This window comes from Pseudochaenichthys georgianus, chromosome 9 (assembly GCF_902827115.2).
Source record: "Pseudochaenichthys georgianus chromosome 9, fPseGeo1.2, whole genome shotgun sequence".
Lineage (NCBI taxonomy): Eukaryota > Metazoa > Chordata > Actinopteri > Perciformes > Channichthyidae > Pseudochaenichthys > Pseudochaenichthys georgianus.
Genome location: NC_047511.1, coordinates 957,621 through 974,093, shown reverse-complemented (window position 1 = coordinate 974,093; position 16,473 = coordinate 957,621). Strand labels below are relative to the sequence as shown.

Here is a 16,473-nt window from a genome sequence, read left to right as displayed (position 1 = left end):
ATTACTAACATCTGTTGAATAGAACACATTGAGACGGATTCATTTGAGTTCAAACTTATTTCAATGCACAAACCATAAATATGTAGTTTGTGTCAGGAACCTGGCCCCCCGTTCGGAAGAGTTCACAAAGATCATAAAACTGTAGAACAAAGAGATGCATGTTAGTGCAAGCATCACTTATGCGTACAAGAGACCTCTGTGCACCGCAGGATGTGCAGCACCGTCAGGGGGGCAAAGAGAACTTCTGCTTCTTACCTGTCCATGTATGTCACCACATACTGTTACAGGCGTGGAGACGGGCTGCACGTTGGACTCCTCCAGCAGAAGGTCACACACGTAATCACATAACCTCTGTATTGATAAAACACAGCACACAGACATTAACCATGAGTCATCATTCAGCACTAGCATGCTTTTCACTGAGACCATTTTAAGGACAAAGCTTTAACTTAAACTAAAATATTCTTCCAAGTGAACAGCGTGTGAAACGGTTTACAGTCTGCGACACCTTGACTCATAAAACCGTCTTTAAATCTGAGATGTAATATTGTTGTTAAATGAACAACTAATAGGTAGAGATGTCCCGATCCGATCACGTGATCGGGGATCGGAGCCGATCACGTGATTTTCAAAAGATCGGGGATCAGGAGAAAAAAATCGGGGATCGGGATTATTTTTTTTTTTTTTAATAAATTTTTTTTTTTTAATTTAATGTTACAAAACAAAAATGACCATGTTCACGTCTTAAAGTCATCCTGAGGACTTAGTTTTGGTTTAAAATTACACAACATCATGTATGTGTTGCTTTCTTTGGGCTTGTTTTCAGACCTGCTTATTCCTCTGAAATCTGGCAACAGAGTGGGCGCAGTGTCTGATAGTAGCAGTAAGCTAACGAGAGGCTACGTTCAGCTGGTGACTCGGGAGTCGGGACAGAGAAAATGTCAGGAGTTTGGAAGTATTATAAAATTGAAAGCGAAGGCAGTGTAACAGTGTAAATAAATGTTTGAAAGGCAGAGGTTCCGCGTGGTGGAAAGAACAGAGCTACGTTCAACACGACCAATCTAATACGCCACCTGAGAAACAAACACCAACAACAACATGACGAGTACACAGCGGCCACTCGGGTAACGGCACTGAAACAACCGACACTTTCAGAGACTTTTAAAAGGAAAGAGAAACTGCCCCAGAACAGTGAAAAGGCCAACACAATAACAGCCAAGATAGCTGAATTCATCGCGTTGGATGACCAGCCGTTATTTGTTACCTTTTTTTTCTCTTAATGCATTGCATAAAGATCGGATCGGGAAAAATCGGTATCGGCAGATTGTCAAAATCAAATGATCGGAATCGGATCGGGAGCAAAAAAAGGTGATCGGGACATCCCTACTAATAGGGGATGGAAAGATTTAGATTTGTTTCACAGATCACAAGAAGAAACATGGTGAACTTCCACTATCGGGCTTTACAAGACAAGCAAACTTCCCAGTGATCCGCACTGGCCTTAGGGTCAGAACCTTGGATGTGTAATCTTGTTACTTTCTTAGTACAAACCCACTAGTGTCTATAAAATAAGATATGTTGACATTGACTGCTTGGTCAGTGGGTCACAGCATGACTGACTTATAGCCAGCCAAAGAATAACAAGTGGGCTACAAGTGGTTTCATATTTGAAGGTGTACACACATTAGGTTATCAGTGTAAGAATATTTCCCTTTTATACATTACACTGCATGTTCAGGGGCCCAAAAGCAACTGGAGATATTAAGAGAAGTGTTATTAAAATAATCATAATTTTGACTTGTTTGTAGTTGACATTCACTCTAATCAGCAGATTGTAACCTTCAAACTCACTTTCCTTTAAGTACACTAGTACACTGTGTAACTTACTAGTTATTATAACCTTACTAATTATTTTAAATATGGTGCCAAATTTACTTTACTAGTATTGTTAGTTTCCTACTATCAAATGCTGTCTCTTGACAGAAGCTAACACACTACTTACATCCATTCAAAATCTTGCACAGTAAGGTTCAATGCTAGTGGTGCACGATAATTATCGGTCCGATATTAGGAATTATGACGTCATCCAGATAAACCCGATACCAGTATTAATATCCCCGATAATATACAATATATTTTTTTGGGGAAAAAAAGGAAAAAGTACTGGGTGGGTGGGATTGGGATGAGGGGAGTTTTTCACAAATCCAGCGCTCCCTAATACTTCGAACCTGATCAGTCACCTGAAACATCGCCATCGCTACGATGGTGTGTTAAAAGCGTACGAAGACAATAATACAATACAAAGTGCGTGTGTGTGTGTGTGTGTGCGCGCGTTGGAGCTATGTGCAACTCAAGGCATATGCTCGAACCGGAGCTGCCTGGACGCTGCAATCATGTTGCACACTATCCGTGCTGAGTGTGCCGACTTCTCCTACAATGTCCCGCTGTCTGCTTCCTGCATCAAGTCAAGTGCTCGGCGCAGTTGTGGCGAAATGTCGCTCCTCTGTTTTCATTTAAACAGCTCCTTATATCCGTTAGCGCAGCTAGCTAGCACCAGATGCTAACAACAACAATGCACGTAAGGTCTCTCTCTCGCTCGCTCGCGCCACACATACACACACCCTCCCGGTCCTCCCGATGGCCAGTCGGTGCCTGCCGGTGAGCGTGGAAGTGTGGTCTGCCGCAAGCTGTCAGCATCAGCTTGTAGATGGTATTTTAAACTCGTTGCGCTCTGAAGCTACGGGGCGGCCGAGGAAAAAAAATACACATGCGTTAAAATAATTAGTGGCATAAACAATGTGTTGGTATCGGTCTCGAGAAGAAGGAAGTTATCGGTATCGGTTTAAAAAAACCAATATCTTGCATCTCTAGTAATTATTGTGCTTTATTTCACACCAGAACCATAACACAAACTTTTAAACAATGAGAACAATAAACAAAATAAATGACAAGAATTCGTATTAAATAAAATTAAGCATCATCTCAAACAACTTTTTTGTTTTATAAAATATAATTTTTTTTATATTTTATTAACATACAATAGTACAGTAATATAAATAATTATTGACAAAATGTACATTGCAGATGTTAGCTACATTGGTAAGTTAGCTAAAAAGATAGCCATATTAGACAGTTATCATTGCCATGAATTGCCTCGTCAAACTACGAAAACGTTCGTTTGTCACAAAATAAATTACACTAGTTTGACTTAGATTTGAGAGCATGGGCTGGAGCATGATGTAATTATGTTATCTATCACATTCGCTAACCTGTCTGTCTTTAAATTCTTTAAACAGCTCTGGATGCCGGTCGGCGAGGTGCTTAGCCCAGTCTGATGTGTTGGCTCCCTTGGTCTGCAGGGATCTAAACATGTCTCACAGAAAGGCCTCGTGGTGTCCGTAGGCTGGCCCTCACTGTCAGAGATATCGCTCAAATACTTCCACATTTCGCTTCTGGCGTCTTTTTTGTCAACAAGCCGCCTCGGCAGTTGCACTCCCACTTGCAGCCATGCTTCTCGTTTTCTCACGTGCTCTGGCAGCTAGCGCGTGGCCGCGTGCACGAGAGAGGGGAGGGACTGCAGGCATGGCTGCAGTGCAGGGAGTGGAAGCAGAGCGCTGAACACTGTTGAGATCTTCATAGTATGAAGTGAATACTTAAAACGAAAGTTAATTATAAATTATATATGATCAATCATATTCTTGTATGAACCCATAATGAGAATGCTTCTTGATGGTTTTTGAATATGTATGTATGCTTACAATTTTAGTTGTTGCTGTTTGATAACTTTGCGTTTTAAAAAGAGGGTGTTGAGATCTTCATAGTATGTTGAATACTTAAAACGAAAGTTAGTTATAATCAATTATATTCTTGTATAACCCACAATGAAAATGCTTCATATTTTAGGTTTTTCTATATTTACAGCATAAACAAAACAAAGTGGTTTGTTAAGTTGTGAGTGTAAGGCCTATAATGATGTATGCCTACTCTCTTATCAGAGAGTAGGCAGTTTCTTTCCTCTCCTCTCACAGCAGGGGGGGGGGGGGGCTCCGGACTTAAGCAGAAACACATGGAGGCCTCAAAAGGGTGGTTATGTCATAGTCATAGAATATGTCTAGTCATGTTTTGTTTGGTTTTTTACACAAACTTGGGAAGGTGTGTCTTGTGCCGGAGCCAATAGAATATGTTGGTTGGGTATAGAGGAGGTGTTTTTGGGGTTTTCTGTCCGGTTTTTTGAGCATATAAAGACTGGCTTTTTTGGATTTCGGGGGAAAGAGGGGGAAACCCCTGGTATACTCTCTCCCGGTAAGCTCTGGCCCTCAGAGCTGGGTTAGATGGCTCTCGGTAAGGTATACCCGGAAGGCGTTGTTAGTACGTACGGGAATCTAATGAATAACACTATTTAGATCTACCCGGAAGGCGTTGTTAGGACGTACGGGAATCTAATGAATAACATTATTTAGATCTACCCGGAAGGCGTTGTTAGGACGTGGAATCTTAGACCTAGTAGTATTATTTAGATCTACCCGGAAGGCGTTGTTAGGACGTACGGGAATCTTAGACCTAGTAGTATTATTTAGATCTACCCGGAAGGCGTTGTTAGGACGTACGGGAATCTAATGAATAACACTATTTAGATCTACCCGGAAGGCGTTGTTAGGACGTACGGGAATCTTATGAATATGAATTAAGGTTTTAGATAAAAATATAACCCCAGCATGATATGTTTTGTATGATTATAATGTGTTAAAAGGTAAAGACTCTGTATTAGTTTGGACCTATTTTTCTTCAAATAAACTGATCTCACCTTTTGGATTGGGACAACTAAAAAGAAAATCTGTGCTCTCCTCTCCTGCTTCAAAGGTAAGACTGCACCCTGCCACACACACGTTTAGGTAGGAACACACCCCATTTACTGATATCAAAATCCTTCGGGATCGCTTAAACCAGGGGTGGGGAACCTTTTACCTCTCAAGGGCCATTTCAATTTTTTCAACATCCTCCGAGGGCCGTACAAATTATTGACCTCTGCTTAAAAAAAATAAAATCACAGCCCATTCATTTGGCCTTTCTTTCATGCTGTGCAAAGAAAAAGCAACCTCTTAATCCAGATATCTTACCATGATGATGCATGCACGTGCACGGTTGTGGCATGAACACCAAAACAGAAAGATATAGACACAAGATGTGTGCAAATGTATTTAGTTTCCTATCCATGTGGACATGATTTAAGTGGGGGGGGACCTAACCTCCTCTAGGGGGGTCCGGGGGGCATGCTCCCCCGGGAAGATTTGTTTTTAAATGTTGAAGTTAAAAGCATCAATCTGGTGCACTTTGAGAGCAACATTAGGAGCTCTATGGATACATCTCTCAACACCCAGATGAAACAGAACTGTAAACAGATTTACTTTTTCTTTATGGACATTTTACAAATCACTCCCCTTTCAAACTGTATTCTTGTATATTAATAACAACTTTTTTTTTTGCTGTATATAGTATTTTATACCCGTTTACTTTATTATCTTATTTTTTATAATAATGATCATATAAAGATGTGCCTTTACCTCACTGGTTGGAGAAAAAGCTTCTTATATTCGTTAGCATAGCTAGCTAACCAGATGCTAATAACAACAAAGTTATTGACTGTATGATCAGTATGACAGATCGCCACTGGGCTTTCAACTAAGACACAGCCACGCAACAACTGCGGCATGTGTACGGCTCCTTATGGGTAGGCTACTGCAATTTTTGGAAGTGCCGGAGCGGTGTTCTGGTGCTCTCCGTCAGAACTGCACCCCTGTCAGACGAGACATATACCACGTGATGACACGTTAGGCTCGTGTTGTGTTCAAGGACCCTGACCTTGGCCAGGAAAAACAGGCCCTCGCTTGTTTAATTTGTTTGCGGTCCAGATTTCTTTCATTTTTTTCTTTTTTGCGTGTGTTTATAAATTACCTCGAGGGCCGTACCAAATGGTCTCGCGGGCCGTATACGGCCCGGGGGCCGGAGGTTCCCCACCCCTGGCTTAAACAGATTAAAAGAGTTGTCTGAATAGAAACAGCAGTTAATTGAACCTGGTTCTTCGGGGAGTTAATAGAGGTCAATCAATCAATGTTTATTTATATAGCCCAATATCACAAATATTACATTTGTCTCAGTGGTAGTAGAGGTGAGATCTTGCTGACGTTGGTGGATCTGAGCCAAGCAGTAAACTTACATAGACTCAGTAACTTCGGTCAGGTCACTTAGTAGGTCTGAGTAATTTACTGGAATAAATTATCAGGACCTCACCGACTCTAAACAACACACACGGCTCTTATTAAAACGGCGCTTTCTCACCGGAGTAATTTTCCCCGTCATTCTTAAAGTACCGATACTAATGAAACAGAGGAATCGTAACGTTTTTAACGGCAGGGTATCGCGGTACCTTTCAAGTATCAGTACACTGTGCAACACTATTCCAGAGTAGATAAACTAGCTACGTGTGTTAGGTCTAACTCTTAGTGTATTTGGCTCCACTCAACGTTCCGTCACAGCGGCGGAGCTGTGATCATGCAGAGCTGCGTGTTCTCCGTCAGCAGCAGCTGATCTGATCTGATCTCTCTCTCGCGTCCGGTTAGACTTCACTTGCGTTTATGTCCAAATCTATCAGATCTAGCTAGTTCCAGTTAATGATATGACTGCCTGCTTATCAAAGGACCTAAACAATAAGCAAAGTATAGCACAGCATTATGCATATGTTTATATGAGGGGTCAAAATCCCATGCTCATAAAATGTTCATATTTGTTTCTCTTCATTTCCCACGCCCCACAAAAAAAAAATATGCTAATTTTAGAAAAAGTAAGGAAGTTTGAGCAGTGTGGGTTTTATATTAACAGAGATACACATATTTTCAAAACGTGAAGTGTAATAACTGCAGTTAGCCTTCCTGTCAGAATGACAAAGATCCTCAGTGAAGCACAAGCCCATGTTTCACTACATTGTAAGTACAACTTATTAAAAAGATCAGTTCAATGCAACTAATGTCGTCTTAGTGTTATGATGCTAAAATTGGTTTGCCATGAATTTAGTGATGGATTGTAAACATTTGAAATGTCATTTAAGTGTTTCTCAGTTACAAGGTTGTTGTTTTAATAAATCAGACACTGATGGTGCAGCACTGTGCTCTACCTCTTTATATAGGCATTTGATGTCATTGTCTTATCAGAAACGTGGCTAGATAAATCCATTTTGGCCTCTGACATTTACATAAATGGTTACAGTGTATATCGTACTGACCGGCCTAAAAAAGGTGGTGGCGTTGCCATTTATGTGAAAAATAAGTTTTGTGTAACTAATATGGTTTCCAAATCTGTTGGTAAACAGCTAGAATTTTTAGCTGTGAATATTGAGGTAACAAAGGGTCAACAGCTCATGGTGGTGGGCTGCTACAGGGCCCCTTCGGCTGTCAAGGACTCTTTATCGTCTTTGGCAAAACTGTTATCGCAACTTTCCTACAAGGAAATAGTGCTGCTTGGTGATTTTAATTGGGACTGGTTAACTTCTGTGTCAGAGGATTTTAAAAACCTGTGTACCTCTTTGAATTTTACCCAGATTATAGACAGTCCTACTCGCCCAAATATTAAGTCCCCAAATAAATCCTCCTTAATTGATCTAATTTTAACAAATGTTCCACATAAATACTCATCTGTGGGAGTATTTGCTAATGATGTGAGTGACCACTGTGTTGTAGCCACAATTAGGGACACTAAGGTCCAAAAGGTTAAACCACGTGTCATCACAAAGAGAGACAAAAAACACTTTGTGGAGCAGGGTTTTTTACATGATCTGTTTGATTTTGATTGGGGTAGAATCAATTTGTGTGCTGATGTAGAAACTGCATGGTCTTATTTTTATCTTGGTTTTATGAAAATTATAGATAGACATGCACCTCTGCGTACATTTAGAGTGAAGGGACGAAACAATCCCTGGTTTTCTGCTGAGCTGTCCAGTCTCCTTCATGAGAGAAATAATGCTTGGGCTAAGGCTAGGAAATCAGGCTCAGAGGTAGAATGGCTACGTTTTAGGCAGCTAAGAAATAGCTTCACATCCCAAATAAAAAGTGCTAAATCAAAGTACTATTTGTCGGTTACCACAGAAAACCTGAATAACCCTAGGAAATTTTGGAAAGCCATAAAATCGATGATTTCACATTACACTACTTCGACGTTAGCTAAGTAGAAAATAGCATGGATAATTTACAAAGGCTTTAAAAGCAGGAGCCCAAGACAATTATAAAACTTGTCATTATTTCAGCACAGTTCAATTGGTTTTATTTTCATAAACGGTTATCAACCGTTATTGCCAAAGCAGTAGGCTATAATATATTAATTACTGCTGTAGACTACAACCACTACTAGTTTAGCTAGCATAAACTCAACAAATCTAGCGTTAGCTGGCTAACTGACATTATTTTGCCGCTAAACTGCACGATATAAAACGGTAGTCTTCAAAGCGGATTTAATCCTCAATCACAATAATAATATTCAAAGTAATACTGGGCAAGTAATGGGCAAAACTTACCGTTGATTGACGCGCCATGTCAGCGGACTGGTAGCGACACGAACCGTTAGCCCCGCAGTCATCCGGTTCGACCTGACTGTGGCTGTGACTGTGTGACTGACCCGAGCCTCGTCGTTCTGATAGCTCCGCCCCTTCGCTCCAACCCCCCTCCCTCCCTCCACATCTACAGGTGAAAATTACTTTTGCGACACATTTATCACAAGAAGTTTAGCAAAAGTCAAGACCGCAGATTCGTCGATTTATACTGCCACAGAGCAGATTCGTCAAGTTGTAATGACTGATTTGAGAGGTTGTAATAACCAAGTTGCAGTTGTAATGGAAAATATATTTAAAAAATATGTATTTTTCTGCAAGTGACACACTTGCCAACCTTGAGACCTCAGAAATCGGGAGGATTTCAAAACCATCGTGGGGGGGGTGCTTGTGGATCGCCGGAGCTGTATTGGATTAACATTAACTACCATGCTTATTGTAGTTGTAAGTGCACTGCCTTGCGGCCTGTAGCACCATCCTTGATGGAAGCATATGTGTGGGCTGGACCTGTATTTTACAGGAAAGGAGTGAGCAGAGGGTCGAGTTGTCCATTCTTGTTCTGTTTTCTGTGACTCTTCCTCACCCTCTCAGACTTTCAGCTGCACGCGCTACTAAAGAGACGCGCTACCATGGAAACCAAACAATGGCTGTATTAAAGTCCGAGTGGAAACAGTCCTGAGTAAATCTGATTTTGTCAGAAATCGAGAGAAATGCGGGAGAAATATGACCCCGGGAGGAAACCGGGAGAGGGCAATGAAATCGGGAGTCTCCCGCGAAAATCGGGAGGGTTGGCAAGTATGTTCTGTGACTTCAAATTTGGTTCACAGTTACGTGGATATTTTTTTACAAGTGTAAATTTGGTTCACAGTTACGTGGATATTTTATACAAGTGTACATTTGGTTCCCAGTTATGTGGATATTTTATACAAGTGTAAATGTATGCACACAAGCTCAGATTTTTTTTTCTGCAAGTGCTCACATCAGGTTTTACACGCTCTCGCATTTTGCCCGATATCTACCTTCATAACTAGGTTCTGCAGATTTTCATTCTGGATCATGGCTGTAAACTATTTAAAAAGATATCTCCAGATTTGGGTCTGAATACCAGTGTATTACTGGACATGTCAGTGGTATTTGGCTAGTCAGCTCCAGGTAATACAAATCTATGAAGTGGTTGCAAGGCAAGGTAAGGCAAGTTTATTTATATAGCACCTTTCAACACAAGGCAATTCAAAGTACTTTACAAAAATGAAAGACATTAAGAAAATGGCATTTAAAAAGCAGCATTAAAATAAAAAAATACATGGATAAAAGTAACAGTGCTGTTTAAAATATGAATAGTTCAATTAAAAGCAGCGGCAAAAAGAAAAGTCTTCAGCCTGGATTTAAAAGTAGTCAGAGTTGCAGAGGACCTGCAGGTTTCTGGGAGTTTGTTCCAGATACTTGGAGCATAATAACTGAACGCTGCTTCTCCATGTTTAGTTCTGACTCTGGGGACAGAAAGCTGACCAGTCCCTGAAGACCTGAGAGTTCTGGATGGTTCATAATTAGCAGTAGGTCAGAAATGTATTTTGGGCCTAAACCATTCAGTGCTTTATAAACCACGAGCAGTATCTATTCTTTGACACACAGGAAGCCAGTGTAAAGACTTCAGAACAGGAGTGATGTGATCCACTTTCTTAGTGTTAGTGAGGACTCGAGCAGCGGCGTTCTGAATCAGCTGCAGCTTTCTAATAGATTTTTTAGTGAGACCTGTAAAGACACCATTACAGTAGTCCAGTCTACTGAAGATAAAAGCATGGACAAGTTTTTCCAAATCCTGCTGTGACATTAGTCTTTTAATCCTAGATATCTTCTTTAGGTGATAGTAGGCTGATTTAGTAACTGTTTAATGTGACTGTTGAAACTCAGGTCAGAGTCCATGACTACACCTAGATTTCTGGCTTTATCTGTTGTTTTGAACATTGCAGACTGAAGCTCAGCGCTAATTTTTATACATTCTGCCTTGGCTCCAAAAACCATTAACTCAGTTTTATCTTTGTTTAATTGGAGAAAGTTCTGACACATCCAGTCATTGAATTGTTCAATGCACTTACTCAGTGTTTGAATTGGAGCATAGTCTCCTCCTGGTGAAATTGTTACGTACATTTGTGTGTCATCCGCATAGCTATGGTAACTTATTTGTTGTTTTTCATTATCTGAGCCAGTGGTAGCATGTAGACGTTAAAGAGAAGAGGCCCCAAGATGGAGCCTTGAGGTACCCCACATGTCATATTTGTCAACTCAGATGTGTATTTACTAGAGCCGGGACTCGATTAAAAAAAATTAATCTAATTAATTAGAGGCTTTGTAATTAATTAATCGAAATTAATCGCATTTTTAATCGCATTTTTAAAAATCGCATTTTTAAGCTTAGATGGCCCTGTGATGAACCACCACAATATTATATTGTACAATTTCAATTTTATTCTTCATTTCACTTGTTTGTTTGTTCTTGTTTGTGTTTTCTCGCTTGCATGCCCTGCATAGCTTTAAGAAATACTTAAGTTGTTGGTCAAAACACTTTCCATCTGATGAAGGCAAATGCCTTCCCAGATGGAAAAAAGTAGAAAACATTACATTCAGTTGTAACAGCCAAAACAAACATTATTTACACTATTATGGCTCCTGTTAAAAATGTTGTAATGTTATCTACTGTAAGTTGGTCGAACGAATGCCTCCTCATCCGGAAGCTGACCGAGCAGACCCGAGCAGCAGTCGAGAGGAGCCGAGCGCATCCGCGAAGCACACGTCAGAGTTCCCGTTAGCCGGCAAATCTAAATATCTTCGGTCAAAATTATTTCCCTTTAGAGCAATACCGCTTCAGTTGCGCCACTTATGTGACAGACAAGAAGAGTATGTGACAGACAAGAATAGTCAACTCTAATGTCTAACACTTAATGTGGAGAAAGAGATGTCCTGTATGGGTTGATTGTGCGTTGATCTGTTGGTAATGCCTCGGGGTTCCGGTGGGCATGTAAACAAATGCATAATGCTGCTCTATACTTTGTGGCCTCATCCAGTTGCATAGCGACACTTATTGTGTAGTTGTCTTTTAATAAGCAGGTAGTCATATCATTAGCTAGAACTAGCTGGATCTGATCGATATGGACATAAACGCGAGTGAGTCTAATCTGACGGGAGAGAGAGATCAGCTGCTGCTGACGAGTCGACACGCAGCTCTGCATGATCACATGCAGCGGTGAGCGGACAAAACACACACTTCAGGTTAGAATATCACACGTAGCTATTTTAATTACCTCTCAAACTACCTAAACTACCCTATTTCCTCAGACTTATCCTGGCCCTGAAACCAGTCATCTGGTTGAGTGTGGGTTGGGTCAGGGTGTGGTTCCTTGCACTCGGAGTCGGGCTAACGTCCACGCTAGCTGCTACATGCTTTGCATTTAGGTGATACTTTAGGCTTGATGTGCAAATTCTTTTTTGCATAATTTGCACACAACCGTGCTCTTGTCGACGCTTCCATCCGTCCGTTTTTTAAAACAAAATTTCCCATCCACGGGGCCGACCAAAGCGGTCTCATCAGCTTGTTCGTTCATGTTTGACTATTGTTCACCGTGGTTTGTTGTTGTTTGAAGTCCCATGCTGAAGTCATGAACGTTAGTTGGTGCTCCAGTATAATCGGTACGCCTGAAACTCATCCAGTGAGAAACGTTCCACTGTGCAAAAATAAGTGCGATTAAAATGAGTTAATTTTTTTAACGCGTTAATTTTTGTGTAATTAATTAATCTTAATTAACGCGTTAAAGTCCCGGCCCTAGTATTTACCTATAGAAACAAAGTTGTTTCTGTCCTTTAAGTAGGATTCAAACCAATTTAGAACTGTTTCCGAAAGTCCCACCCAGTTTTCTAGTCGGTCGAGTAATATGTTGTGGTCAACAGTGTCAAACGCAGCACTGAGATCTAATAATACTAACACTGAAGTTCTGCCACTGTCTGTGTTTAAGTGGATGTCATTGAAGACCTTTACAAGAGCAGTCTCAGTGCGGTGGTTTGGACGAAAGCCTGACTGGAATACATCCAAACAGTTATTTAAATGCAAGAAATTACTCAACTATTGAAAAAAAAACTTTTTCAATGATTTTACCTAGAAATGGGAGGTTTGATATGGGCCTGTAATTGTTCATTACTGAAGCATCGAGATTATTCTTTTTTAAGAGCGGTTTAATGACTGCAGTTTTCAGGGCCTCTGGAAAAACAGGAGACTTGTTTACTATGTGAAGTAGATCTGAGGCCATGCAATGAAAAACATCCTTGAAAAATCCTGTTGGAATAATATCAAGGCAGCAGGAGGAGGATTTCAGAAGTTGTATAATGTCCTCTAGGTTTTCATCATTAATCTGATGGAATTGTGTCATGATGTTTGAATTGATTTTAAGTGGACACAGAGACAACACATTTGCTGTACCTGATACAGAGGCACTGACTGCTTGTCTGATTTTCTGAATGTTGTCAGTGAAGGAGGCAAAATCATTGCACGCCCTGGAGGATAGAAATTCAGAGGCTACTGACACTGGGGGTTAGTTTAGTTAGTCTGTCGACGGTAGCAAATAAGGCACGTGCGTTGTTTTTGGTAATGATGTCAGAGAAGAACGATTGTCGTGCGTTTTTTTAATTCCAAATTATAAAGGCCAAGTCTCTCTTTATAGATTTCAAAATGAACCTGGAAATTTGTTTTTAGCCACCTACGTTCAGCTTTTCGACACTCTTTTTTCTGTTCTCACGGTCATGGCCTATCTCCATGGAGATATTTTCTTCCCAGTCACTTCCTTTACCTTAGTTGGAGCAATGGCATCTATAACATTTTTTTTAAATTTATTAAAATGATCTACTAACTCATCTACTGAGATGTTAGCAGGGGCAAGTGTGGAATAAAAATTCTGAGTAAACATTTCCCTAGTATTTTCAGTTAAATATCGCTTGGTGGTTACCTCTTTCTGAACATTTTTGTGAACAGAAATAGAGCTCTCAAAGAAAACACAGGAATGATCAGAGAGTGCAACATCAGTCACCACAACCTTAGAGATATTCAGACCCTTTGCGATAATTAAGTCCAGAGTGTGCCCCTTATTGTGCGTGGGCTCCGTCACATGCTGAGTCAGTCCATAGTTATCAAGAACACAAAACAGTTCTTTAGCGCCTCTGTCATGGGGGTTGTCAACATGGATGTTAAAATCACCAACAATGACTAGACGGTCAAAGTCAATACACACTATAGACAGCAGTTCAGTAAAGTCATCAAAAAAGCTTGCACAGTATTTGGGTGGTCTATAGATATTTAGGAACAGAGCTCGAGAGGAGAATTTCAGCTGAAGGGCCACATATTCAAAAGAAGCAAAGTTCCTATAAGATGTCTTCCTGCATTGAAGGGAATCATTGAACAGAATAGCAACTCCACCCCCTTTCTTATGCATTCTTTCCTGACTCATAAAACTAAAGTTGGGAGGGGTTGATTCGATAAGAACAGCTGCACTGTTATTTTGTTCAATCCAAGTTTCCGTTAAAAACAAAAAAATCAAGATTGTGCTCAGTGATAAAATCATTGATTAAAAATGTTTTTCCTGCCAAAGAGCTGACATTTAATAAAGCTAGTTTAAGTTTGTTAAACACACTATCAGTAAGATTTTTTGTGACAAGCTGTGGCTGACATGGAATCACTGCTAAATTAGATAAACTCACACAAACGCTTGAGCACTTCCTGTTTCTAAGCTGATTCACCGCTCTTAATCTATTACTATCAACACAGATATCAGCAAAGCTACAGGCAGGCAGGGCCCCGGCATGTCCTGGAAAGAGTTGAGAGTGCCATACGCCCTTGAGCCTGGACCAAGCACACATCAGTTAGAGTTTGTTGCGTTTTGTACACACACATTCTTATCAGGCTTCGGAGACCGCAGAAAGGAAACACACCACCGGTCATGGTCACGCAAACAAGTGTTAAACTACGGCACCCACACTACAGTGGATGCACCAGAGAAACATTGTTAGCTGGCAGCAGGGCTCCTCAGCGACTTCACTAAATGATTTAGCCAAGTGAAACTGAGTTGACTATACAGCCTCAGGAGTCTGGTCAGCCCTGTGACTGTGCACTGTGACTGTGCACTAGGGCTGAATGATTCATCGATTTTAAATTATGCAATTATCAAATCGCAAAGCCTGCGATTTCTTTTAGTTATTTTTTGTTCTTCTTGTGTGTCAGTCATCCACACCAATCAGAAGTGCTGTGCTCATGTCCCAGTCATTGTGGCCCAATCAGAAGTGGCCCATGATAGTAGGTAGGGATGCTCCGATCGCCAATTTTGGGGCTGATCGTCGGAATCAGTATCGGCCGATACCGATCGCCGATCCGATCGAGTGGGCGGGGCCTAAATGGAAGATTTAAATCACTTTAAATCTTCCATTTAAAGTGATGTTTAAAACTCAGTTAATGGGGCTCATTCACTGGAGCTTCCACAAACAACAACCAACTTAATTATTACATTCAAATGATGTACATTATTCAAGTTTACATTCACTTTGGATAATAACATGGGAGAAATGAGCGGAAGCGCTCTCTCTTCCTCTCTCCCGACAGCCTGTCAGTATCTCATGCAGCTCACTGATCCAGTTATGAGTGACCGTCACCCGACAGTGAAGAATAAATATATTTATAACTAGTTTAGCTTGTTCCAGAGGTAGATAAAATAGCTAAGTGTCTTCGGTGACCGATCGATTGGAGCAACCCTAATAGTAGGTGATAGACAGATTGATCCAATCACCTGCCAAGTATTTTTGAAATACTTTTCCAAATGGCTTCCTCTGGAGCTTTCCTAGATGGTTTGGTGAAACAAACCATCTGAGTCAGGTTAGTAATGCTCCATCACATGTTTGACATCTATTACAGGGAGAATCTTAACTGAAGCTTGACTTTAAAGCAACCCAACGGCAGTTTCATGTAAGTTGAGTTATTTCACTCTTAGCTCGGGCTGCGGTGGTGCTAGAGGCGGGAGCACGTTGATACGACCTTCCTAGCCGGAGATATGGCCGCATTTTACAAGAAACCTCCATTGGGTCGCTTAAAAACAAATATCGCAAATACAATCGCAATATCTGTCAGAAAAATCGCAATTAGATTATTTCCCCAAATTGTGCAGCCCTACTGTGCACTGCTCGGCACTAAAACAGGTCAATTAAGCAGTCACATCCAAAACAAACAACTCAGTTTACAAAAGACAGAAAGGTCAGCTGTGTGTGTTCTGTTGGGAAACGAGAAGTGAATCAACAGGGCTTCATGTTAGACTGGTTGGTTTGGGACTGAGTTTATACCGTATCCTGTCTACATGAAATGAACACAATGTAATGTGAGGCACACCCCAGCCCTGCTACCTAGAAACTGCCTGACTGGTGACTACTTCAAAAGCTGTCAGCCAGGGTTCCCATCATAGCACTGACATTCATTCCTGCCATTTTCTTTGAGTCTCCAGAACTACAGTGACAATAAATAGTATGTGAACCCTTTGGAATTAGGGGTGTTGAAAATAATCGTTTCTACGATGCATTGCGATGCGGACGTGGACGATTCAGTATCGATGCAGTGACGGAAGATAATCGATTATAGCGTAGTAACGTTGCTTCCTGATTTTCCGGCCGCGGCTTTACTATACCGTTTTTTTTTGTCACTTTAATATCAAATGGGTCGGTGACGTAGAGATCAGGGAACAGACGTGATAGCGGCACAGCAACACCGAACACGGAGCAGTCTGCTTTATCCACCAACACAAGAACACCAGTCCAGAACCGACAGCAGAAGGACCCGCTCTGAATCACTCCGTGTCGCTGCG

General features: G+C 40.9%; 1 protein-coding gene across 1 annotated transcript in view; it reads right to left on the bottom strand.

The window, feature by feature from the left end:
• Positions 1 to 16,473, bottom strand: part of LOC117452294 (serine/threonine-protein phosphatase 6 catalytic subunit) — a 41,747-nt gene that overhangs the window by 2,725 nt on the left and 22,549 nt on the right. Inside the window, exons 2-3 of the mRNA XM_034090822.2 lie at positions 256 to 351; positions 74 to 139 (exon numbers count right to left, since the gene is read on the bottom strand). Of these exons, the coding sequence (XP_033946713.1) occupies positions 74 to 139; positions 256 to 351 (162 nt within the window). The remainder of the gene's footprint in view (positions 1 to 73; positions 140 to 255; positions 352 to 16,473) is intronic.